The sequence below is a fragment of the Monopterus albus genome, unplaced genomic scaffold (genome assembly GCF_001952655.1).
Source record: "Monopterus albus unplaced genomic scaffold, M_albus_1.0 scaffold39.1, whole genome shotgun sequence".
NCBI lineage: Eukaryota > Metazoa > Chordata > Actinopteri > Synbranchiformes > Synbranchidae > Monopterus > Monopterus albus.
Genome location: NW_018127919.1, coordinates 985,546 through 1,013,225, shown reverse-complemented (window position 1 = coordinate 1,013,225; position 27,680 = coordinate 985,546). Strand labels below are relative to the sequence as shown.

Here is a 27,680-nt window from a genome sequence, read left to right as displayed (position 1 = left end):
CCCCCCCCCCCGCACACGCTCCCTTCACTCCGCAAGCAGCGACTTAGGTGAGTCCGATCCTAGTGGGATTAGCTACAGATTTTACTGATTGAAAGAGAAATGAAATTGTGATAGTATGACTCGGAGCGGGCAGGTTGAGGTGACAGTGTAAGTTTTTCTGCGTGAAAAGAATGAATACATTTTTTTTTAGATGTGCGTTTGAGCAGGTGGGTTGTGAGTAGGTGTGCGCACACCCAACCCTTTTCTCCCTTGAAAGGAAAACCTTGAATTTTATGCCACTGCTTTGTGCCATGCGGTCCCTCTCACCCTGTCATCAAACTTTTCTCCTGCCTTTGTGACTGATTTAAAACCAGCTTTGCGTGGCGTGGAGTGTAGATCCTGTGCGTGTGAATGGGGCTTTGATGAAGATGTCTGGAGAGTCATAATGTGGTGCTGGCTGGTTTGTCAGGAGTGTGTAGTCACCGGGGTGTTGTTGTGTGGGTGGCTCAGGAACACAAAACCCGTCAAAAATACCAGTGATACCACACAGTGTTGCTGCAGTGCCTCTGTCAGGAGAACGCATGCGTTTTACTGTGGTCATTTTTCTTCACTGACATGAGTCAGTGCAGCCATACAGAGGGATACTCATGATGTAAAGCATGGAATGCCATTTAGGTAAAGACTGGAATGTTTTGATTCTGACTATGGGGGAAAATCATCAAGAATATGCTTTATGGACTCATGCTGGAGAATAAACCGGCCCGGCTGCTCCTCCAGCAAGCAGCAGAGATGGTGATGTCACTGTGAAGGCAGGCACCCTGTCTGAGACAATGGACTGTCCCACTTGGTTCTCCACTGGGGAAGGGTCACAGTTTAGCTCTGCCCATTAGTGCAGCAGATGGGTGTGAAACCTGGCCTTTGTCAGCTGAGGAGCACCCATTCTGCAGAAGTCCCACCCCTATCGGTGTCTGTCTTGAAACCCTGGTCAGCAGCAGCAGCACAGCCAGAGGTTAGCAGGGGATTGGACTGTCCTGCCACAAGGATGGGTGGCGGCAGCGTGCTTCCTTCTCTTCACTTTTAATGGCCTCTGTTGTGAGCATGGCCTTCTATACGGTAGTGCATAGGTAACATATTTTCCAATGATTATTTCTCGGTCAGTAAAATATTTGAAGACAGTGAAAGGCTTCCATTATAATTTCCCATTTTGTGAGGTCTTCAGTTATCTTATTTTGTCTGGCCAGCCATCCAAAGTCTAAAGACATTCAATATCACATTGATATAAAACAAATCCTCACACCAGAGAAGCCGGAACCAAAGAAAGGCTGATGCTTTTACTGTAAAAATGACCGGCATGATTATCAAAATAGTTGCTGATTTAAATATTTTACTGCATAATTGGTTTTTCAACTAATCATTTTAACTCTTTCAGAATTTAGCAAAACAGTAACACAATTTGTTGTGTTCATCTCAATTCAGTTCCACTGAAAGTCGATAAATGGCAGTAAATGCTGGACATTTGGGAGACCCTAAGCACAAATGCCTTTTAAAGAACACTGCATGAAGAAGGAGATGATGTCAGTGGAGCAGGGCTTTAAAGTGGGCACAGATAACTTCCTCTTTCATGTGGTTGGTGTTTGTATGGGTGTGTATCTGTTTACAATCCGAAATATGTGGTTGAAAAGGTTTTTGTGGTTTTTAAAGGCTGAGTTGTGTCATCAGCTGGAAGGTTAAGAGGAAGAGACCTTCCTTTTTAATGGGAAATCTGCTCCAGCCTTATGTGATGGACTGACCTAAGTGACTTATTGTTTGTCTGAGCAGGTGCATCATTTGTTTAATTTCTAAGAATCAAATCCCCACTATTTAAAAAAAAAAAAAGAAAAAAAAAGAGCCGTTTATTTTCAGTGATCAAAGCTTCAACTAAGATTCAAATCCAGAAATGCATTGATGATGCTTCTTAAACTTCCTTATAATACTGTAATCTCCACTTAAATTTTAAACGCTACTTTGAGAATCCATTATCTCTGCTGTTCGTTTACTACATCCAGAGCTAAGAGAGAAACAACTCGCATCATGTTACAAGTCACATAGATAATTTTGTACACAGAGCTTAGTATTAAATTGAGTACTATGATAGATTCTCTGATACCCATACTGAGGCTTTTATTCGAAAAACACAATTTCTCTTGACTTAACAAAGTACAACTTTAACCATGTCACTTTGAATACTTGTAAATGTACTAACGTACAGATTTTTAAACAACCCTACGATTGATTATGCCACCCATCCCTCGTGTGAGCCGTGCTGCTAGCAGGTAGCCCGGTTGTGAGTGACTGACCATATGGGTACAATATACATATAAACTTAAAAATACCACCTTTACAATTTTATTTATCACTGAGATCCCATGCTTATCACACTGGACACAAAAGGGCATAACTATTATTTTATGGTTATATATTGCTTCCTTGAGAAGTCAGGGCTTAATTGATTTTCAGATATTTAAGCCAGCAAGTTACCAAATGTTCTATGGAAGGATCATTTTAGAACCTCAGTCCTTGGACTTTATTGGATGCACATGTGCTAGTTAGTGATTCATCTGTGCAGACAAGTGAGACGAGGTGTTGGTAGTCAGAATATAGAAGAAGAGAGTGTGACCTGTCATTTATGCTACCAACCACGTGAGCCCCTGGATTGTGAGCTTCCTTAAAATAATGCCATCTTAATTGTACACTTTGCTTACAGCAGTGCATTTATGGATGTATCCTGGCAAATTATAAACCCAATAAATATTCAATATCCTTACAGTTTAAGAAGGTATGTTATACAATGTTTTGGTCTGTTTATCTAATCTTTGTCAACCCATTTATAATCCATCAGTCATCTTTATCCCATCCCTGTGTATAATCCTATTTTACCAGCCTAAATCTACGTTGTTACAATCCCTGATTTTGAGTTGAAAAGCTGATTTCATGATTATTTAAACCTGGCATTGAATGGGTTTATCTTACTTGGCATCAAATGAAATTTTGCCACAAGGCGTCACACCTCTAGCAGGTGCAAGGCTCAGTAAATTGTCTAAATTTTGAGTGCAGACTTTCATGCTATTTTTAATAGCTAAAGATTTGTGGTGCCAAATTATTCAGGCTGAAAGTCATCTTTTTTTTGAAAGCACAGCAAATGCACACACACACATTGTTTTTTGTAGTGGCCACTGTTGGAGACAAGACAGTCGATCACTGCTTTTTATCAAGGCGCATTGGGGTGTAGCCTGAAGGCCAGAACATTCAACACCAGTCCTTTAGTCCCACTAAAAACAGTTATTGGGTTCATTCATTGTCTCTCTGAATGCATCTGCTGTTACATTATGACAGATTTATATATCAAATTAAAGTCCACATATGTTTGGTGTCGTCGTCTTCTGCTTTTAAAATGTACTAAAAACTCAGTGGTTCATAATAATAGAGGTTAGTCATCAGAAATAGGAAGAAAGGCACTAGTAATTTCTTTTTAGCGACATCTGTTTGGCAAAATGATCATAAATGCACAAATCAGTCTGAGTAGTCAGACTTCTGTTGATATGGAGCTGATATTCCTGCCATTTCCTGTTATCTAGACAAATGAAAATGTATTATTGTATTACATGCATTTGTTTCCCTCCCCCAGACTCTCCGGTGCTGGTCACCACCACCACACATCTGTCACCACCATCACAACTTTCAGTCATCATGGAGCTAGACTTTGGACATTTTGACGAGCGAGACAAGGCTTCCCGTGCCCCGCGGGGCGGACGCATGAATGGACTCCCCAGCCCTACCCACAGCGCCCACTGCAGCTTCTACCGCACGCGCACTCTGCAGGCCCTCACCAATGAGAAGAAAGCAAAGAAGGTGCGCTTCTACCGCAACGGAGACCGCTACTTCAAGGGCATTGTGTACGCTGTGGCCACTGACCGATTTCGCACCTTTGACTCTCTCCTGGCCGACCTCACACGCTCACTCTCTGATCACATCAACTTGCCCCAGGGTGTCCGCTTTATCTTCACTATTGATGGCTCACGCAAGATCGCGTCCATGGATGAGCTAGAGGAAGGTAAGCATGTTTTAGCAGGACACACAAAGCACATGTTGGTTCTGATTTAGTGCATCTCTTTCTTGGCATGTTGACAGTAGTGAGATCAAGATTACACAAAAAGATTTACGGTTTCAGTTCAGTTTCTGTGCTGAGAAGATTTAGAAGAACATTTCTGGCTTTCTGGGATCTGAAGTGTTATCTATTCGGTCTAGACTCCTGTAATCTCTCATATGAAGTGTCAATTTCTAATCTGAAGGGTTACTTTGGGCAGTTGAGTGACACGGTCCACTTTTCTCAGCTGTTGGCACATTGTGTGTTCTGTTCTTTAAAAATGAAACTATTATTTTTTGACTGGAACTGTGACAAAATGCATTGGAAGTTTTTTTTTAAAGTCAGTTTTAAGCATCGACATTCACAGAAGCATTTCTTGTTTTATGCCATGTTACTCAATTTCTATTTCATACTGTAATTGTGTTTTGAAATATTCCCTGCTGATCTTCTGCCTTGGTCTTAGTTTTACGGTGTTTAGCTTGGCCTCCCTGAGGGGTTCGTGCTGAGCTGTAAAGGCAGCTCTCTACAGCTCAGCATGGGATAAATGATTCATTAACAGATGGCATTAGTATCCAATTCTTTAAAGAATCCTCCAGTCACAATTTGGGTGGGGGAGTTTTTGAGTTTGTACTGTCAGACATCTCCAACAGCATCTGCAGTAACAGTGGCTGGAAATGCCATTTAAAATAGCACATTTTTATTTAGAATGAGGGAAAGAAATATTTTTCTAATTAAGTAGCTAAAGTGTCTTAAATCATGACATTTTATGTTCTCTTTGCTTGGGATGTGAATGAGTTTCTGTTGTTTGATAGATGGGAGCATTGCAAATGATAGAAAGCTTCAGGAGCAGCCGCCATCATGGCTGTTAGTGTTACTGTGCGGTCTATACCTGGCATCAGTGGGCTGATCAGAACAAGAAGTGAACTTGTGTGCTCGCAGATTCCTGTTGTGAAAACTGGCAAAGATTTGGAAACATTGTTTGTGATTGAATGAAGTCTTTTCTTGGCACCAAACAAGATGGTCCCTGCCTGCACCAGCCTGCTTGGAGGAAAGGCGTACAGTACGTCAGTGAAACCTTTGCTCACATTCAACAGTATTGATGCTCAAGTGAATGTTTTTGAGTACAGTATTTGTTGAATACTGTTTGACCCTGGACATAATTGTTTTATACAATCAGATGTTTCTCATCTGGGTCTTGAAATGATTGTTGAATACAATTAACTGAGTCAACTGAGTGTACTTACTGGGAAACACAAGTTTTCTTTGAAGAAGTAGGATGAGGTGGGTGGCGTGAGCTTGTGGTAAAGCTAGAAAATAAAACTGCAGCTTAATGTGTCCAAGAGGAGATGATCATTTCTTCTGCTTAGGAAGGCTACAGTAAGAGTGAGTGTGACTGTCGTGAGTGCAGCAAAGAAGGGGCCGCACTGTGGGTGGTGGTGGGGCATTTCATTTGTGCTTCCTCTTGTGGTATGTAATTAATTGCTCAATCTTCTCCACACAGTGTAATCCAGTTTTGTGCCTTTGTCACAGTTTCTCCACATTTGGCCTAATTATTGCCTTCTGGATTTCCCTTGTTGCCAGGATTTCTCTTCCTCTCCACATCTCTTGCCTTTGCTGCCTTTTGTCTGTACTTTATCTCCTCGCCCTGTCTGAGCCCAAATGGCACAATCTGCTGTAAAATCTTGGTCAATTAAATGAAATGGTAAAAGAATGCTTGGTAGGCTCATACAATAGGCTTCGTCTGGAAGCATGTGTGTTGTACTGGAGGTCTTGCCAAGCCAAGGGATACGTGTTTTAAACTCCAAGCAGAATGAATCTCTGTCAGAGTGTTTGCTATATTATCACTGTCAATGTGCACTGTAAAGTGCAGGTATGTTAAAATGATCTGTGCTACATCATGTATTTGGGTGACACTTATTCATCATGGATTCTCTTAATGAGATGTTTTTAATTGTAAATATTGTTTAAACCCTAAAACGGTCCATGATGAAACTCATCAAAAATGAACAGATTCCCATTTATCTCACTGGTATAGATCCAACCTGATACTGTAGTTAATCCTGGCTACAGCTGCCAGTCATTGCAGTGGGGACAACTGGAGTTTAGTTTGTGGTCCTCGGAGGTTAAAAAACATTTGGAAAATCTCAATAGCAGCATGTTTTTCCAGGAGGAGTCTGGTTCCTCAAAGCAAGGCTGTGAACAGTTTTAATTCTCAGCAACTTCAGTGAAAGATGAGATCCAAAATGTGAAAGCCTAGAGAGAATTGCTCCCACAGGTCTAAACATTTCATAATTTAAGAACCTTTGTGTAGAAACCTCTGGGACTCTCAGGTGTCAGAGTTAAAGAGCTGAGTGGTTGCAACACCCTGACCCGGTTTTTCTTTGTCGTCACAGGGGAGAGCTATGTTTGTGCATCAGAGAACTTCTACAAGAAGGTCGACTACACTAAGAACGTAAACCCCAACTGGTCAGTGAATGTAAAGGCCTCAGCAAGCCAGAAGAACATGCAGTCCTTAGCTGCTAAGGCTGCCAGCGAGCCCAGAGAGACCAAGGACTTTGTTCGACCCAAGCTTGTGACAGTGATGCGTAGCGGCGTGAAGCCACGCAAAGCCGTGCGCATCCTCCTCAACAAGAAAACGGCACACTCCTTCGAGCAGGTGCTCACTGACATCACAGAGGCCATTAAACTTGAAAGTGGTGTGGTCAAGAGGATCTACACGCTTGATGGCAAACAGGTATGTCTCGCCTTCAGCCACTGCCCATCTGACTGTGCTCTCAGGAAAGACTTTACATCACATGAGCTTATCGGGTCATAATATACATATGAAAAACTCTGTATTAAACAAATGCAGATGGCTTTTTCATCTGCATTTGTTTAATGTGGAATAGAGGTAACTTGAATAAAGGTTGTACAGTATGTAAGCAAGGCTACACAATAGGAACATTTGTGGTCATGACTGAGGACAGTTCATCATTCATACATCCACCCACACCCAGGGAGTTATCGGGATCAAAGTGAAGCAGCAATGGCAATGCAAAAAAAAAAGAGAATAAAACAATACTAAAAGTATCTTCAGTGGTTTCATTTAACTTCATTCCACGGAAGATGGATGACAAAATGTTATTGTCTGCTGCTACCCTCTGTCAACAATGACACAGCAGCTCCATGAGAACCTTGAGCATCCATGAGAACAGTCTGTGTACACGGTGGCTCTTATTGTCTACAGGCTTTATTCTGGCGCACCATATTCTGCTGGCTTGCAGTTCAAGTCCTTACTGTCCTGTCCACCAGCCTTTGTTGTGGAGCCACTGGTATTTCAATCCATCTGTCACTGAAAAGCTCAAAAGTCTTGGGAAGTTCTGTCTGTCCAGCCACTATGGTAGTGTCAAAGGGCCAAGCCCTGTATAGTTGTCTAGTCATTTTATCCCCATTGTTACTTTATTTGGGATTGTGCATGCTATTAATTTAGTAAGATAGTGGGAAAATGCATTTAGAAAAGCTTTTATGTTAACATGCACACCAAAACCAATGCCAACTAAACTTAATTTACTCTAAGTTGCAGTCCTTGCAATATACTGATCTTAGAATAGCTCAAAGTTCTTCATTATTATTTTGTTGGACATATGAACATACTTTTTTAAATGGCTTGCTCAGACACATCTGAGGTTGGAAGGGATCAGCTTCTTGTTATCAGACCGTACCAGAGATGGAGAATCTGTCAAAGACATAATCACAACTCAATTCTTGGCTTTAATTTCTAATTTGAGAAGCAGCTGTAGATGCATTTAAAATACAGACATGTCTTAATTAAGTGACGGAAGCCACGGTATAACAAAGTGCCCTGAGTAACCTTCCTAACTCTGTAGTGTTTAGTAATAGGATCCTTTGGCTGTTGTAGCTAAACTGAATTCGGGGCACAGCAATCTGCAGAGGAAAAAAAAACATTTAGTTTCCACTGGCCAGCACTGGGCATTAAAGACTTGTACTGACATCAAATGTTCTTTATTTCAGAGGAAATACTGAAATGCATCTTAATATGTATTTGGCAGGCAGCTAACCGTTCTACTTTGAGTAGTTACAGTAGTGCTTTCTAATTTGCTTGAGAGATTTCTTGATGATGTTTAATAGTAAATAGCCGTGCATTTCTTGATGGTTTCACATTTTACAGTTGCATTCAGATTGTGAGAAATATACTAAACTGTTTGGCAGCAGTCATCTACTGTACAACAAAACCTCCAAACTGTTAATAAAGTATATTGATTTAACTTCATTTTCTCCAGTAACATGATCTTAACATGAAGATTAGTGGACTACACACAGATATCATTTAGCAATCCACTATGTAAACATTCAATAACTACAATAAAATGTATCTTGCAGATAGGTATAGGTACTGATCTACTTTTCCTCTGGATGATTATTTAAAAGCCAACACCTGTAACTGCAAAGTTCATGTATCTGTGATTCTAGAGTGTGTTGTGAATCACAGTCAATTAACAGAGGAGTAGAGAAGGAACAGGCGTGAAAGCATGTGTGGATATAAACGTGGACATCTGTTCCCTAAGTCCTCTCTTTGATATGGCTAATATTCAATAATCCTCATGTAGGGACCTTTTTCTTGTATTATTCATTACAGATGAACTGTGAATTGTGCCCTGCCGAGCTCATTTAGCTGTTGTACTTCTTTAGCTTTCTTTGTATTAAAAAAAAAAAAGGTCCAAATCACATAAATATATTTTGGAGGAGGGGAGGTGCTCTGAATTGATAGATGAGGGAATTAGATTGTAATGCTCTCTCCCCAGGGTGCAGTCTGCCTGCCCCTGGTCTTATGTTGGTTTTCCGACAAACACTGGAAATTGCAGACATCTGGTGGGATACTGCAGTCCTTGTTATATTTTATGTGTTTATGTTTGTGGTTAGGATTGGTCCCTCTTCTTGCCCCCAAGATATTTCTTATAACCATACATCTTTAACGATGTGTTTCCACAAGTGAATTTAACAGTGACTGTGGTAGCTACCCCAGTCAGAGCAGATTGATTCTGCTGACATCACTGTAGGTATAGATGAAATATTTCATTATTGGTCTACATTGATCTCTGACTCGGTCTTGTTGCAATGCACAGAAATGCTGGAATGCTGCACAGATTATTGCAGCGTCTTTGTGTGCAGAGGTACGGTGCAGCTGCTCTGTGGTGGAGGTGATATGGTAGAAGCAATATGGATGCAGTGCTTGCCCCTCCCCAGCTCTGCACCGACCCTCCTCTTCCCATTCCATTGCGATAGCTGCTGGGACCGGTTGCTAGGAGACCACATCCCAGGCACAAAGAGAGCCCAGCTGGTGTGGCCTGGTCTGTCAGTTACCACATCCTGTAGCGGGTGTGAGAGTTTACTATCTATGCAAGCCTGTGGTTTAAAAATCAGTTGTCATGATTTTCTTTTTACCTGTGTTTGTCACTGGAAGTGAAATGGTGGACGAGCACATGGATGTATACGTTTGATTCAGGTTTTTAAAATGGCTACTTTTCATGCATGATTTTCTTTTCTTTTTTTTAATTATTATTAGTGCTGCACAGACTTGAAAGACTGCCTGCCCGCCTGTCTTTGTCAGTGAACAGAATCACTCCCATTTTCCCCTCAAATGCTGGTGCTTTTCATTTCAATCGAAAAGGGTGGGGCCAGCAGATTCAGGAACCATTTTCCTTTCTTGGAGCAAATTAGGATCATTTTATTTTGCTGATGGGGAGTAATCATTTTTTGATTTGCCCTCACTGCTTCAGAAGGCTACATTAAATCAGACAGGGTTTTTATTTTTTTTTTTAATTGCTGGCAGGCATTTTGTATTCATTCCTCTTTGATAGAGGTTTCTGCATAGTTCCGATTTGCATTTAAGATACGCTGCTTATTCATCTGAATTCAACTTGGAGAAGCTCTTTAATGGATGCCAAATCCACACAGCATTTGTGAAATCTGCTGAAGGTCCATTGTGTTGCTGTGTGATTGGTTGTTATGAACAAGTCTGCAGTGTTGCGGAGGACTCTTTTATGGCTCTGAGTGCCCATTATTCTGACCTTGTTTAGAATTAAATTCTCCATTCAAATCCTTTTCTATTAAAATCTATTTGTTAACAAAGAGCCACAGAAGACAAGAAATAGATGCTGCAGGCACAAGGTTACACTGTTATTGTCAGGGAAATTTGCTTTGAGTTGATAACTTATGGTAAAATTATTCACTGAATAAGAGAGGGATACAGGCATGGGTTCAGGGCTTCTTAATGACTAAAATACATGGTGCTAAAAGGAAAGAGAAGCCTGCTTTCCTCTGGTTATCAGTGCTCTTGCAGTCTGCCTGCTCTTTGTGGTGCTGCAGCAGTTGTCATGGCAATAAGCTCTGCTGTGATGGATTCAGTTTGTGACAATGGCTGTAATGCGCTGAGTATGCTCTTTACATTGGGTCTTAACCTACCCGCTCTCTCTTTCTTACCCATCAGCACAGCTCACTGTCAGATTTCACTTGCATACACACACACACACACACACACACACACACACACACACACACACACACACATATAGACAGACAGACATTGTGGAGCAGACAGTCAGGCTGACAGAGAGGCGTGGTCCCCACGATGAAGCATCTTGAGCAGACATGGAAGCCTATGTGGCCCTCGATCCTGCACAAACACCACATCAACAAGTGAGCATGGCCTGGGGGGAACAGGAGGAAGCACAGTTTAACAATGCTACGACCACATCGGTCAGCCAAATGGAAAGCCTGCTTCCTCAGGGTTGGGGAGGGGTGGGGTTAAAACAACATCAGGCACCAGCTGGTCCCCATGACTGTGAAGTTATTGCTGCCTATTTGGTTAATTTGTGCTCCAAATGTATCCGGACACTGTGCTGGTGCACCAAGGTCACAGACGGGTCAGAAAGGCAGCTGGTAAAGTCATCATTACAGTGGGACAAAGTCGGTGTTGATGGCAAAAAAACTGCTTTTTTAAATATTTTGATTTGCCACATCTGATTTTTATACTGTATCCATCAATTGAGCTGTTATTTCAAAAGCAAACAACTTTGATTTTTAATTTCAGTCTTTGTTTTCTCTATAAAACACTGAACCAAGATGGAGACAATGTTTTGGAGGAATGTTCCACCCAGTGCTGGTATTGATCAGGCCTGTGTCTATAGTGAAGGAAATGGTGTGAGAGTTTCCCCACGGGTTACAATTCAAGGTCTTACACACACTTTTTCAGCCTTTCTTTTTATACTTCAGTCTTCAGTCATAGTGAGACTACAGAATTTGCTCACACTTGTTTTCTTATTTGCCATTTTACTTTAACTCAAGCTTTAGTTGTATTACATCCTGTCCCCTGCTGTTTAGATGTTTTGGACTGTTTTGTCCAAATTGTGACTTGTGACCAACTCTCTTCTCAGCTACCAGAGCAGAATTGTAGAGGGCTACATCTGTGACCTGTGGGTGATTGGTCAGAGATGGTCTAAAAAGACAATTTAGTTGCTGTAGTTGGTGGGTCTTTGCGTAGCTGGTGGTACTTGTTTGGGGGGGGTCATTTGGTCCTGACAGCTGGTGAGGAGGAGATTAGGGCTGGGCTTGGTCAGGGGCACCTGGAGTCTGAAAGGAGCCAGTTTTTCAGAAAATCCTACCTGCCTTCCTTCAATAAACATATAAAAAGACATATACCCACTGACTTTAGTGCATGCATTTCATGTGTAATGTGTCAGGGCTTGTGATCATTTTTAAACTGAATATCATATTTCTAGGCACTGTTGCCAGGAGGGTCTGGTTGACACTAACCTTATCAAACTGATAGAGGATGCTTCTTAACCTGTGTCCAAATGTTTCTAAGCCGGCCTGCTTGTTCCTCACCACAGCCATGTTTTTAAAGGGACTCAACATTTTATTTGTGATCTGATTGCATGCACAGCAAAGCGGTTTTTCACAAGTGAACTGTAGACATATGAAAATGTGCACAGGGTTACATAGCACTATTAACTCATGTCAGAGGAAAAAACCTTTAATTAGTAGATCTTGCACATGCAGTTCAGGTTTTTGGGATTGCAGCAGTGTCTGTGGGACACTAGATACACACTGTGTATTATTTGTGGTCTTGATGATGCAATGAGGCCTGGTCAGAGACCTGCACTGTGACCCCTGTTGGGAATTGGATTAACAGAATTACACAGGATTCAGTGTTTTTGCTGAGGACTCTTAAGGACATTTTTCCTGTCACCTAGCTTCTAAATATCCTTGAAATGTAGCCGTGACATAGTGTACAACTGATATTTTTGAATTAAGTACAGTAAGTGGCAAAGCTCTTGGCCACATTGGAATAGCTTTTTGCTGTGAAAGCTTGTGAGCCAGAGACATTATCATTCACTGTGTGAGTCATTTTGCTTCTGTTTCAGTCCCAGATTGAACAGAGAACAAAGTTTCCTTCCAGCTTTCCACTCATTTCCAGTGTTTAATTCTATGCAACACATTTGTTTGGATCCTCTCTTGGGTCAGTAAGTCTGTTATGAAATCAGAAACCAACAGGGAGGACAGAATCTTTCAAATCAAATGGAGATTTTGTTAAGTGAGATTAAGGTAGCAGTCTTCTGGATAAACACTTTTATCCTTTTAATCAGCTCTTAAAACCCATTAAAACAGGGATCAGCATCTACACAGCTCATTTCCATCTCTTCTTCTTCACCTGACCTCTTATTGCTTCCATCTATAGTGAGTGTCAGGTGCCCTAGTTGCTGCACAACAATTTAACCTAATGACAGTAACATGTATCTAATCTCTTGATAATGGACAAATATGAAAGCCCAAATGTGCATCTTGTAAATTAACGGAAAAACCTGTTGGACTCTGACCCACTGAGTCAAAGCACCATCTCTGTACGTTAGCGAGTTTCCGCAAGCCTTGTATTCAGGGAATTTTGTGGGACACAGAGGAGGGTACAGCTGCTGGATGCCACGCCACCGAGTCACCACCGCACGCTTTTAGCTTGTCTAGTAGGAAAGAGAATCAACATGGCAGCTGCTGGGGTGGGGTGTTCCCAAATTATCTGCAGCTCATAGTTTGGGTGAATATCACAAAGGAAACCATGTTTATCTTGGAAACTGTCCTAACAAAGGCTAATATTTTGGGTCCAAAGTCTAAGAGCATGTGTTTCTAGAGAATGAGTCCCACAGAGCCAATCATCTGTAGTTCAATTAGTTTGTATGTCTTCATCCAATAGTTTACATGTCAAAGGAGATATTTCATCAGGGGTTGAAATGCAAATTGAACATGAGACTAAAAAAAAATGGCCAAGAGGAAATGCAGCTTTTTGCTTGAATGGCTTTTAATAGGCATGCCTGGGCTGGTAGCAGGGCCTGCATAATGGAGGAGCAGAGGACAAGGTGTGGCCCAAAGACATCTGTCCACTAAGTAGGCCATATTGTGTCAACAGCTGCTATAGAGTGAAAAGTCCCTGGGGAAGGAAGTTGTATCATTTAAACATTACAGCAAAGACATTACATCTTCCTCTCAGTGTGGGCTTTTTTATGCCTTTGTGTTAATGTAGCTACAGACATGTTAACATGACAAGTAAACACAAAAGCAGCGTTTTACTGACATAACTGACTAAATCCTTTGGTTGGCAGACAACCATGACCTTATTGTTACTCAGTGAATTGATCCACATAAGGCTGTGTGTTCACACTATGCACCTATAATTGTAATCAGCATTTAGCCCTCATATCTGTGAGTAAATCTTCCATGGCAGCTTTAGGTCTTAGAGATGGCAGTGTTGGTCTGCCTGGCAGTCCACTGGGGTTCAGACTGAAAAATCTCATCAGATGAATTACCTTAAAGGTTTGTGCAGACATTCATGGTCCCCCTGATGATGAATCCCAGTGACTTTGGTAATCTCCTGACTTCTCATCTAACTCAGGAGACATTTGCAGCTTCTTGTGAAATATATCCACAACAATTTTAATTTTAATTGGTACAATATTTTATTACACAACTAATGGCATTCTCATATTTCATTTAGCGCCAGTACACTAAAACGAAGATGGCAAATACTGTAAACATATGTGCTTAGCACCAGCATGTCAGTGTCACCGTGAGGATGTTTGTATTAGATGTGAGCTGAAAGCACATCTGTGCCTACTGTAGGTACAGCTTCACAGAGGTGCTAGCATGGTTGTAGTCATGTTTTGATAACAGGGGTCTTCTGGTTTCACAGGTTACCTGCCTTCAGGATTTCTTTGGTGATGACGATGTTTTCATTGCATGTGGACCAGAGAAATTCCGGTACGCCCAGGATGACTTCTCTCTGGATGAGAACGGTGAGCTTAACCACTTTAGTCTGTATTTTACATCATAAAATACAATAACTATAGGCTAGTAACAACATTAAGTGTACACACAACATTTTATCAGTGTTGTGCAATATTACGTTATTACCCCTGCCAAGTGCAGTGATAATGTTTTTGCTGCCGTTTGTTGGTTTGCTTGTTAACAGGATAACTCAAAGTAATGAACGGATTCTGACTTTTTTTTTTTTTTGGGCAGGGAGGATATAGCCCAATCTGTCTGTGTTTGTCCTGAAACTTTAAGCACTGTATGACTGTGCCAGTTTCCTTTCCCAATATTCTGGACTCATTGTATTACAAAGACTTTCTTAAATACTCAAATACCATCTCATCTGTTTAGTAAATATAATGTTGAGAGATAAACCTGATTATTAAATATCTAGAATAGGGATTTTAGAAAAATAAGGAAAAGGATTTAATGGAAAAAATAAACATGATCAGAGTGAGTGCCAAGTGTTTCCTGAGGTGTCATTAGCAACTCTTAAAATTTGTAATACTAGATTTTTCTTTAATGTAAAAATGTTATATTCACTTACAAAGCTGTGTGCTTGTATATTGTGAGGAGAAAAATTATTTATGAGAGAGAGAGTCCAACAAAGAGAAGGAGACAGGGAGAGAAGTCTGTTATCTGCAGCTGGCACCAAGGACCAGAACAGGCCAAGAGGAAGAGCCATTAATCTGTGCACTGACAGGTTTAGGCCAGCTGATCTGCTGGTGCTGATAATGCTGAGAAGTCAAAGAGAGAAAATGTAAAACCAGTCCTCTTGCTGAGTGTCTCTGGTCCCCACAGACATAAAACCCTTCTCTTTTTTTCCCAAAAAGATTCAACATCTTGTAAATGTCTTTTAATCTTAACACAGCACTGATGGAGATGTGATTTGTCATCGTGCTCTCTTCATCCTTTCTCTTCTCTTGAGTTCCTTGTTAAATCTGGGCAGCATGGAGATCCCAGTTCCCTTAGAATGAACTGGGACCTTTTCTTTTCATTGTACTCCTCCCATGGAACCAAAGCTAGATGGTTTCATTTGGTCTATAATAACCTTGGGGTAATGGCTGTGAGTCTCGAGCATCAGACATCACTGAGTCGGCCTGAGTGGAAGAGGAGAGCACCCCGTCAGTGATACACTACCCTACTACAAACCCTCAACACTCTGGGTGATTTATGGCCAAATCCTGACTCTTTTTTTTAAAGCATTTCTCCCTGACAGTTGTTATTGTGAAGGCTTTAAGGAGTTAAATACAAGAGTATGCAGATGGAGAGGAACACAAGTGTAATTGGAGCTCTGTGTATGCAGTGACAGCATCAGCTGAAGCTGAGAAAGCCCTGAGTCTGGCTACACAGATTGCTATTTCGAGACAACTGAGTCAACTAGACAAGCTGCCGGTCTGAAGGATTGTCAGACATGATGGCACACCTTGAAAACGGTATCACATGAATATACTTCTGTATCTAGTAGCATGTGAAGGTTAAGATAGAGAAGAGAGACATGGTGTGATCCCAGGAGATGGAGGGAGGACAGAGTATAATTAGCATCAAAAGAGGAAAAGTGGGAGGGGGTGGCCTGGCAGTACAAACAGAGGGGAAGATAGCGAGGGAGGAATAGCAGTGTCTGGAGTCTACTCTGATTAACACAGTGACCCAGAATTTAATGCATTCATTGTGATTTATATAGTCTGTCATTGCTCTACATTTAAATTAATATAAAGGCAACAGACATCACTTTTCAATCACAGCCAGTGAATCTAGTAATATAAACCAATTTCTGAATTGTATAAATTACAGGCGCCAGTGGTCGTAATGTTATGGCTGGTTGGTGTACAGGTATATAAAATAGTCCAAAATTGGCAGGGTTTCAATCGAAATCACAAACTATCTGATGGAAAAAATGAACAAGATTTAAAAATCTGATGACATTTGTTGCCCGCTTTTCAGAACGTTTTGGTTCCCTGTACTGTGGACACAGTTCGGTCAGTATTGAGGCTTGATTTACAATATTAGTTGCATGAACTAATGATGTCTAGAGCCCTCAACCAAGCTGCTCATTGTCTTTTAAAATGTAAACACTTTAAAATGAGATTATGTATACATAAAAACACATCCATTCTAGTTGATGCACATGCACAATGTTGCCCTACAACTGTTCTCAAAGCTTGAGTGCTCTCACAGAGCTGGGTGTGAGGTTCTTGACAGAAGAGATGTGTTGACATTCAGCAGAGAACGGTTCCTTCCTTTTGTGTTATTTTATGCTTCTGTTCACTTGCTGTATAATGTTTGTGCTGTGGGGACACATTCTCATATTACATTTTATGTCCTTTAGTCAATGTCAAGTCAGCATGCCGTCATTCAGACACATTTTTATTATTGCAGAAGTAAAAGATTTGATTCAGAAAAGTACATGTGCAGCTGTTCCAGCCATTTGCCCATTTCACATTCTCAGGATAGCATTGGAGTCAACATCATGATTCGGTCAGTTTATTCAAATTACTGTACAACAAAAACACACTTTCACTTACCACTAATGTTATCTGGCCACATATTATCTATGTAGAGCTTTATTTAGTTTTATTTAATGTTGTTGTTACCCTGATTTCAGACATTCTGATTGGAGTTTACTCCTATTTGGACAGGGCTGCACTACCAAACATGAAAACGTGTAGCTCACTCATTCATTTTGGTGTTGAAAACAGTGGTGATTGTCTTTGTGCTTTTTTTTTTTTTTTTTGACAGAATGCAGGGTGATGAAGGGACCCAAAGCTCAGCGTGGTTCAGTAAAGAGTCCTGGTCCGATCAAGCGCAGCAAATCTCCTGCTGAGTCAAGTGAGAGCCCTACATGTAACACTTCCTGCTTGCATTAGAAGAGAATCTGTCCTCACCCTGACCTATAAACCAAAACAAAGAGATGGTGGGGAAGTAGAACTCGGTCAGCTCTGTTGCTGTAATTTAACCCAAGATTTACAAAATATGATGGAAAAGTAATATGATATCAGCTTCAGGGCTTGTGGTGGACAAAACTGAATCCCAACCAGATCCAAACATCAGCTCCTTAATCTCAGTGCAACACCTCAAGAAACTCTAATGCTAGTTTACTGGGGAACATCTGATTGAGTGTAATGTTTCCAGTGCAGATTACATTGTTTTAGTCATGAATAAAACATTAAAAATAAACAGTGTAAACAGCCTTGAGCTGATTGTCTCGCAAGCAGGGACTTGAGCACATAATAGCCAGGAAGCAATAGAACATAGAGACACTGGTCCTCACTTGAATATTTTATATTAAACATTGTGCTGCACCTCTTTGTGTGCTGTGTGTTTATACAGTATAGGTGCACTTCTCCGGTCTAATTGGTTAATAGCTGCTATGGTCTATTGACCAACAGTAGCTGAGCATGTCCCTTGACCCGCAGACTAATGCTCTCCATCGTGTCATATCAGTCTAAAATGTCCAGAGAAGTTGGCCTCCTTACCAGCACTTTGTGTTGGGGTGCACTGGGTTTAATGAGTTGAATGCATTGAAAGCGTGTTTGTCATGGTGTCGGGGTGGAAGTCCACAGTGACACACAGTGTTCTTCAGTTGGACATCACAGCACTGGGATGGGTTTTTGTACAGAGGATGACTAAAATTTCTCACATGTAGAGACAGAACATAGACCGTATGGGCAGCTTTGCTGTACAGTATATAGAGAAGAGGTGCCCCACAGACGAGTGTTTGGTCTACTAATAAAACAGCTGCACTCTGTTTATACTGGTGTTAAGATCCCAAGACAAATGGAGGTATAATTTGTATGTTTTGAGGTGGGATTGTCCTTTTTTTTTAAAGTGTTCAAACCGTTTAATTCTACAGTTAAAACTTTATCTGGCTGAGTGGTTAAATGAAGCCAGTGGCATTAGGTTGTTTAACAACGAACTTTAGTCCAAGCTGTGTTGACAACACTCACTGGCTAAAATTTACTCTGGCCATCTGGCTCATAGTCCTTTCAGTTCTTTTTATCCCTTATAGACAAAAACTCTTTTTAACCCACTTAAAACACATTACTACATCACCTCACACTGCTCTTGGACTGAAACAATGTTCTGCCCAGAGTGAATCCTAGCAACGTGGCAGGATGCACAGCGAGTGAATACAGTGCCATGTAACAAACAGCTCATCGGCCCACTACGCTGTAGCCAGCTGTGGCCACAGTTCAGGAATGGCTTTTCTTTAGAGCCAAGGGAAGAGGTTCGGGCCTCTCTTACACACTTTCTGATCCACCTACTATTTGCCTATTTTTCTCCTTTTCTGCTCCTTCTCTTTTCTGCTCTGTGGGCTCTCTCAGCCAACGGGACAGGCTCCAGCAGCCAGATCTCCACCCCGATTTCCAAGCATTCCCCCACCTCCACCCCCACCAGTCCAGGCCTCAACAATAAGCAGAAGGTACCCGGGCCTCTCTTCCTCTCTTGCCCTTTCATCTTTTCTTCAGCTCCATCATTTTATGCTCTGTACTGTATTCAAACATGCCCCCCTCCCTCCTCCATTTCTCCAGGATCTCTACCTGCCTTTATCTCTGGATGATGACGATTCTCTCGGTGAATCAATGTAGACGCTCCTCCTCCAGCCTGCCTCCTTTTTTGGGCCTGAAACACAGAAGTTTTTGTACCTCTGCTGCTTTCCACCTTCACTCACAGTGCCACCTGTTGTCTAGGAGAGCCACTCTCTCTTTTTAAGGCTTTAGCCACCGGGGCTATGGCACCATTTGCTGCTTGAGAATAAAATCTTTTTTAAAAATCAGTTCTATACATGTTGTAACACTGAGCTCACTAATTTTCATAAATGTTTCTGTATGGAGGTTAGCCACAATTTTTCAAAAGGGCGCACGGTTCACTTACCCACTGATTTCACGGTGTAAAAATTTCACTTTGCTCTCAGACATTTTGTTAAAAGAAGCACTGTTACTTGAATACTTCAGTCACAGAATTCCAAGCAGCAAATGGCTATTTTTAGGGGTGTTAATCAGAACTGACTCAACTTTTGTATCACTTGTATTCATGTTCTTTCTCCATGTCCTGTCCTTTCTGCTCTGTGGTTAATGGTGTGAAAGGTTCCTTGTCACAGGCCGTTTGCTAAGCCAGATAGTCTTTCAGACCTGCTGTAAATACTGTGTATAGCTATCCATCACAACATCTCTGTCGAATCTCCATTGCTGTGCTTCCATAACCAACATTTGCTCAACATTATACAGGGTATGGTCAAAGTAAAAGAAGCAGCCAAAATGAAGTCCCCACCACAGAGGGTGAGGATGCATGGGATGCAGCTACTGACTAAAGTGGATTATTGTGAGAAGCCAATGCCTCCTCAATGAGAATTCATATTCCCAACTGAATATACTGAGAAATGATTAAACTTAATTGTGTAGAAAGATAGTTTAAACTAGCATAAACACAGAGGCATCAAGATCCACATGTTGGCAGTAATTAGAATTCCAGCCCAATCGGACGTGAGGCGAAGAACAAGCGTTCCACACTGAGGGGAATCTTTATTTTGGGGCTTCCTCTATTTTGACCCTCTACATAAAGTAGACTAGGCTATACATGGTACATACCCTCTGTGTTAGCTATTTTCACAGACTGCAGTGCATGATATTGATAGATGGTTGTGAAACGTTGGGCGTGTGAAAAGCTGATTTGAAGGACCTAATGGCGCATAAAAACAACCAAAGGACAAATTAGGCCCCCCTTCTTTATTAAAAGCCAACAGAAATTCAGTATGCAGTTTTAAGCCGGTTGATCACTGCTTCACCAGAACTAGTGGTGATGGTTTGTTGTACAATTGTGTGAATTTGTAATGGTAAATAAATAAAGGTCTTAAAGCCAAAGTATGATTTTTAGACCAAGAATTATGGGAAGTGGGAATATGCGACTTTATGGAGGAAGAACACCTGGAGGTTTATGCATGTTACTTTTAACAAATCATAACATCAAGATTAAATAATCTGAGGCAGGTAGTTATTATCAGATCGCTAAACAGTAATGGGATTTTTCCTCTTTTGCATGGCTCGGCATAGTTCTCAGATACAGGGGAGCTTAAAAAAATAGCAGTTGTCTAATCTGTGTGGGTTTTACATTTTTATAAAGTTAATTTATATTAAGGGTACTTGTCTAGGATTTTTTTTTTCTAGTTCTAACTTGTTCTCATCTATAAACACTAGTGCTTTTTTCAAACCTCTGTGTGCAGCTTTCGATTGCCATTTTTCTGTTTCTGCAGTAACAACTTAGAAATCTACTGAAAAGAGTTTGCTCCAATTTTGCAGGGAATCAACCCTGAGAATGTCTAAACAGGAGACACTGAAGCACAAAACGGGGAGCTACTCTTTCACCACCACAACAACACACACACACTTTACTGTCCACTTGCCGGTATTACAATAGGTGACCACAATTCATTTTTGTGTATTGATTAAAAAAAATGCTGCACTTGTAGCATCCTTGAGAAGAATATCTATGCATTTGGATTCAACAAAATAATTTAAATCTTTTTTTTTGCACAATAATTTAACTAAACTAAATCTGACATTTCCATGCAGTTATTCCATTTTGTAGAGATGTGAGAGTTGTATGTCCTAGGAGTGATCTGGTGCCTGCCCTCTGGATAAGCTTTGAAAAGTTTATTAGCCACTTAAAGCAAGCCATCACTGAGCTATTTGGTGCTGTGAACTACACCTTTCTCCTGCAGGGAGTGCTGTCACACCAGCACAGCAGCTAAGGATATCAGCTAATCCAACAGCGGGGGCATCTCTTATAAAAAAAGAAAAAAAAAATCCCATTTGTTGTCATTTTTCCAGTTTTGTATAACCTTACATGCTAGTAAAGCTCTTGTTTCCTTGATTTTCATTTACTGCATATTACAGCACTACAACATATTGAACAGTAACAGGAAATGCTGGTTGTCTTGTGTGAAACAGCTGCCACGTGTGACGGATGATATGAATTCATCACCAACAGTCATGCCCTTTTTTAAGATCGTTTTTGATAAATGAAATCGGACACCGAAGGTTTGTTTCTACGTTAACAGCTTTTTGTAAAACATCAAGTGTCTTGAATGAGGAGGCCTCCCAGCGCACCTGGTTTTGTAGAGTTACAGGAAACTTGTGGTGTAAATACGCTCCCTTCCTGTTCTCTTTCATATGTATGCTTTTCTGATAGAACGGACGACTTTTTGTCATGGAAATTTACAATGTCCTTTTTAGTGGTACTTTGCAATGTCACAGTGGCTTGTTTCAGTGCTTCATTCAATGTTTTAATGGGTATCCTTTTGCAATTAAAAATGTTGTATTTCACCTCTCTGGTCTCCACTTTGTAGCTTAATTTCTGATCCAAGTCAAACACAGTTTAGTCCAGGGGTGGCTGCTCTCAGTCCTCGAGGGCCGCTGTCCTACCTGCTGCTGGTTACCTGGATGGTTGCCTGGATCAGGTGTGTTCAGTCAATCCGAAGCTAGAAGTTACCATCTCACTTTCTTTCTTCGCTCCGCCTTAATCTAAGATGGTATCTTCCAGCTTCGGATTGACTGAACACACCTGATCCAGGTAATCAGCAGTAGTAGGACAGGGGTAGCTGGGAAAACAAGCAAGGCAGCGGCCCTCAGACCAGGATCGGCCACCCCTGGTTTAGTCCCACTGTATCTCTGAATTGCAGCAGCAGTACTTTGCTGCCTATTTTCTGTTCACCAATAAAACCACAATTCAGGTTTTTGCCAGTAAAGTCGGAAAATAATGGTGCATGTGTGTGCACATTGTATATGAGCAATACTAATACCAACCACTTCGTGTATCTATGAATTTACTGAGTCATATAAATAGATCTTTTTTTGTGAATTAAAAATAGTAATGTGTTCATGTGCATCTTGCTACAGAATCATCTCCATTACCATGGGAACAGGAAACCTCTCTCACATCATCAGTGGCGACCAGACATAAAAATCCCAGCTGAACTATTAACACTTTTTTTTTTTTTTTTTTTTTTTTTTTTATAACCTAGAATGATCATGTTAAAGTATTTTGTGTCTATATGATCAAAAATCCTAACCACTGGCAAGCTAATTTAAACCATGTTTTATATTTGTAAGGTGCTTGTAGAGTCCACAAAAATGTAGAGGTCTCATTTTATCAAGTTTTAATTAATAGAATGTGCTGTTTGGGCCCAATTAACTATATGTATTTCAATGACCGCTCCAGTTAATGGTGTACAAATGTAAACAATTAGTATAAATGTAATTAAATTGCCTTAGAGCTTGATTTTGGAAACTAGTTGACCTCATGGTTCTGTAGTTATAGTCAGCATCACAGATGCTGAGAACAGTTTCTATGTTCATTACTTTTACAGCCCCTCAGTCATCCCTACATTGTACCTAAGATGTGGAGTATCAGTCTTGCTCATCCATAATGATCACATGGCACTGTTTTATTTTACAGGTCTGTAAACTCCAGCTTATTTTTAAATGATCTCCAAAGACGTTGCCTGGAAGAAACTATATAATTTGGTAGTAATTACAGGTAAAATTTCTTTCAGTTATTTCTAAATGCTAAACTAGCACAAACACAAGGCTTTCTTTAGAGGACAGAAGATAAGCTACACATCCAAAGTGTGAAATTTGTCCAGTTCAAGCATAAATGAAGAATACCATTTCAAATAAGTGGCGGAACTAAGAAAAACATCACTCTCAGAGCTTTGTCTCCATTTTTTGTAGTTAAAACCAAACTACCTGGAAACCTTGAAGAGATTATTAGGAAATAGCTGACCTGTAAAATAATTGTTACCGATCACATATATAACATGCTAAGCACGAATTCAGATATGAAGCCTTAGTTTGCATTCATAACTGCTGAAATCTACTGTAGTGATGCATTATTGTAAAATAAAATATTAAGTATGCCACATCTTAATATAAGTTTGTTGCAGCACCTCCTTTCTAGACTGTGACTGAACATTTTTTCTGTTGCTTTGTCATGTTTTTTAGTGCCTCTTCCTGTCATTGCTATAAAATTTGACAGAATCTGACTCACACACACCAGTGTAGCTGTGGCGGCCTCTGCTGCGTGAGCCAAGTATGGACATAATAAGGCTGTTTTCATCAGAACACATAAAGACACACATTTACCTTGTCGTCATCAGTGTGTGAATGTTGTGTGTGAATGGGTGAATGGTGTATCATCTCTGTAAAGCGCTTTGGCCAGTGCAACACACTGTGAGAAAGCGCTATATAAAATACAGTCCATTTACCATTTTTACCATTTACCTTTATGAATGTCCCGCCATCTGCTGGTTGTAATGTGTGTGTATTGTCATTTGCCATCTCTTCTTAATAATAGGCGGTCAAATCTGAGCAAGTGAAACTACTGCACTTAAACTTTGAATTCCATTAGAATCGACTCTACTGTAATCAGCTCTGGTACTGTGCCCCAAAGACAAACAGAGACTAATAAATGCTGTTATCTCTCACTATCTCATACTGTAAATGTACTATGAAAAGACTGTAAATGTTTAACCCAGGCCCTGACAGTCAAATGCCTGGCTTTACTGGCACGATTTGAAGCTGTCTAAGGTTAAACTTACTTATAAATTAAAACAATTTAAACCATGAACAGCAAAATGTCTTTTTGTTTGGTAATTGCCCTTTAAAGTTTGCACAACTCAAACACAGACATTTAGTTTAGACAGACTGAAATATTAAAGACCATTCAAAACAAGCATGCAATTTAGAAATGTAATGAGAAAATATAATGAGAAACTGTTCAATTCAATCTAATAGTAAAAGAACAGCTCTGGTACAAAGGCTTAATAGAAATGTTCTTTTTAATAATTCGTACTTGTAGTTGCCTAAGGTCTGGTCCCCTATAATCAATATTTATCTCTAATCTCTGATGACATTATGATGATGAGAACACAAGGTATTATAAAAGGAACTTTGATACATTTCAGCATTTAGATTTCTTCAGGAAGTTACAACACATGACAAACATTCCAAGTGAAACATATTTAAGTAGCACTAATGAACAACAGGCAAAGTTGTTTAGTCATCAAGGCATCACTGGCCTAGTAAGACAGCTAGCAGTTCCCTCCTTCTCACTGGAAATGGGGGAGGGGATAAAAAACAAATATATATATATATAGTATATACACATATAATATCAGGCTAAATGCCAGAATGCATCAAAGTTACTTTTTAAATACCTTGTTCACTGAACATGTCAATTTAATTAAAGGCATTTTAACTTTTTTTTAAAGTTATTGTTATTGTTTATTGATCTCCAAAGCTTTGATTACCAAAGAGCACCGCCTTTTTCTCAGACTACGTGTCTGACTTCAGAGCATTTATTTCAATTCGCTCTCCTTTCCTCTCCTTTTTACTTGATGAAAATTCTCTGATCTTCACTTCTGTTTCTTTGGATCAGTTTCAGGTTCACGTTTTGAAGACGTTAAGGGTTAAAGTTCACAACCTTCTGGCTTTGAGAGAAATTGTTCCATGTTCATAAATATTGGCTGGGCCGTCTGCAGCCTTCTAGGACATCCTCTTCTCATAAATTATACACACAGTATTTGTTATATATCGCCATAGTGTGTCTTGGGGCAAAGAGGGGGTTTTAGAAAGATGAATGGGGAGTAGTCTGTGTGGGACAGATCTCTGCTGGAGGATGAGCAGAAGGCTGTCAGTGGTTACTTTTGTAACAACACAATGAAAAGTCAAAGTCTCTGTTTACAGCCCCTTTGGCCGACAATACTTTGGACACAGTGTGCAATGCAATGTTACAATAACTGTACAACTTGTGGAGCCTTAAAGAATAAGGCCAATCATTTTCTATATCAACAGTATATTTAACACTCCCCATACAGAGACTAACGCCAACAATAATTTGCCTCTCTGGATTAACTTCTTCATCTGTGCCAAACACCTCCACTGATGTTCAAAAACAATTAAAAACACATCAGGGAAACACACTGCTGCACTGAATGACATTGTGCATGGGCTCTTGACTCTTGCTGATATCAGATTGTAAAAAGTTACGGCCATTTGGAGCCCTTGGGGCATCGTATAAAAAACATATATCAAGGTCTGGTGCTTTATAATGAGGAAACATCAACCAGCACAGCGGTTTGTTTCCCTGATGTGTTTTTAATTGCTTTTGAACAACAGTGGAGGTTTACGGCACAGATGAATAAGATAACTGGGACCTGGACCAACAGACTGACATAAATTAATCATGAGTAGACAGAGATAATTGCTAACTTTAGTCTCTCTATGGGCAGTGTTGAAAATACTATTAATATAGAAAATGACCAACCTTATGCTTTAAGATAGCTTTAGAGGAAGGGATACAAAGTCCATCAAATCTTTATTTCAGTGTGCCTCATCAGTTTATTAAATAGTTTGTGCATAAGTATATATGTAGCCTTGATATTTGTCCTGAGAATAATGCTGAATAAAAACTAAAATGTCCAACACAGTTTTCCTCGAAGAGACTTTAATGCACTCTGTAAACGTCAGAAAAGCTTTTACATCTTGACATGTATTTAACCAAATAACATTTTTGGTGTGATGGTTTTATGAAATGAAAGGTCAGGAGGTCACCTCAGTGATTTATCCTCTGGAAAATGTCATATCCATGGCACATTTCACAAAAATCTGGCTAGTAGTTGATTTTTTTTTCTGTACCGACAGAATCCAGGGTACTGGCAGTACTATGGTTGGACCCCGGTGAGTGGACCAAACAAGGAGGTTCAAAATGTTCAATATTAAATAAATACATAAATTGGACATTATTAAATGAATTATAATACACTTGTGCAAGATATATTCTGAAGTAATTTAAGAAAATCATATCACTTTAACAGTTTTATAATCATTTTCATTCATTTATTTACTTCTTGTGATCTTTTGCTCATATCTTTAACTCTGCATCGTCTTTGCTCACATCATAACTAATCTGATGTATTTATTTTTATTTTAGATACGTCTTAGGTTTCTTCTATGGCCTGTCTAGTTAACCTCTGTAGGGAGCCATCTTATTACTGCTGGATCACAACATTCTTTTTGAGCTGCCTCTCTTGCCCCCACTTTCAAAGCTTCAGTTATCCACACAAGGCTTTCATTTGCCTGAGGGAGTCAAAATGCCTCTTGTGCTCCTTACAGTTCATCCAGGACACTGAGTCCCTGCCAGTTTGTCTTATTAGTTCTCTTTCAGTATTGTACATGGCTTATTTGTGATTTTTGTTCATTTTGACTGACCTGAGGTTAACCAGAAGATTTTTTTTCATTACTGAGGCAAAATAAACCACATGAGATGGACGAGACAAAATATCCAGTACCTACAGGTAAGGTGAGATTTAGATTGCAGTAACTGTTTGTGACTGAACTGATTCTGTACAGGACAAGTCTTTACCTGTACAGTATCAGCTTTAGCTTGCTGGGTGGTGGGAATGAAGGTGTTCAGTTTCAGTCTTCTCTTCCCTCCCTTCTGTTTGTAATCAGCGTATCAGCCCTTTACATAACTTGCCAGACCAGCTTTCCAACAATCTTTGTGTTCAAATGAATGAATTGGGGGAAGTCCTTGTGGCCAAAAGGCAAAACTGAAGAAAATGAATCTGGATCTGAGGAAGGTGTCACAGGCTGTTGTTTAATGGGATGGACTTTGGATGGAAATATGGGATTGATTTGAACACATAACAAAGGAGCTTGGCTGGACGTTGAATTCGTTTGATCACCGTAAGGATCAGAGGGCTCACCACACACGAGTGTTGCTTTCAAGATTGTAAGTGCTACAAGCTTACACTTAGTTTCTAGCATTTAAACATGCCTGAAATCTGATCGTTTCTGTTGTCCAGTTTGATCTGTTGTGCTAGTTTTCTTGCTGCATTTCTAATGTCACCACTGTGTACCAGCATGCATAATGAAACTGTCTTGAATATAAACAGCTGTTTGCAAATAAGAGCACATATGGCTAAATCCTGTAAACAGTCATTTACAGTGTCAGAAATAGGCGCGTGCTGCACTTATGGCCCACTAAAGAAGAACAAATAACCAACCAAAAATAACCTGCATGACCACATAAGCCAGGACCACTCAAACAGTAACGCTTGGCACAGACTCGCAATCTTGTTTAACTCCTTATCCGCAGCCACAGAATGATTTACTGTCCTCATCAAATGAGGTGGTAGCTATAATGTGTGAGGATATAACACTCT

The 27,680-nt window shown here is 40.3% G+C and overlaps 2 protein-coding genes across 5 annotated transcripts in view; both read left to right on the top strand.

Moving 5' to 3' along the window:
• Nucleotides 1-62: 62 nt before the first annotated feature.
• LOC109959453 (neuronal migration protein doublecortin) lies at nt 63-21,261 on the top strand. 3 transcript variants are annotated; one of them, XM_020598854.1, is made up of 7 exons: nt 63-147; nt 3,644-4,069; nt 6,496-6,836; nt 14,340-14,442; nt 17,198-17,287; nt 18,784-18,881; nt 18,991-20,319. In XM_020598854.1, the coding sequence occupies exons 2-7, from the start codon at nt 3,706-3,708 to the stop codon at nt 19,045-19,047; spliced, it is 1,053 nt and encodes a 350-aa protein (XP_020454510.1). In that variant the 5' UTR covers nt 63-147; nt 3,644-3,705; the 3' UTR covers nt 19,048-20,319. The 3 variants fall into 3 exon arrangements, with proteins under 3 accessions (XP_020454510.1, XP_020454511.1, XP_020454509.1); XM_020598853.1 differs by having other exon boundaries at nt 118-206; XM_020598855.1 differs by lacking the exons at nt 18,784-18,881; nt 18,991-20,319 and adding an exon at nt 20,755-21,261 and having other exon boundaries at nt 117-206.
• Nucleotides 21,262-26,730: 5,469 nt separating this feature from the next.
• The window catches only part of LOC109959550 (calpain-5-like), an 8,249-nt gene continuing 7,299 nt past the window's right edge, over nt 26,731-27,680 (top strand). The window contains exon 1 of one of the 2 annotated variants that reach the window (XM_020599004.1): nt 26,731-26,810. In XM_020599004.1, the coding sequence (XP_020454660.1) occupies nt 26,775-26,810 (36 nt within the window). In that variant the 5' untranslated portion in view covers nt 26,731-26,774. Of the gene's footprint in view, nt 26,811-27,120; nt 27,248-27,680 lie in introns of those variants that run through there. The other variant, XM_020599005.1, reaches the window with a different exon arrangement.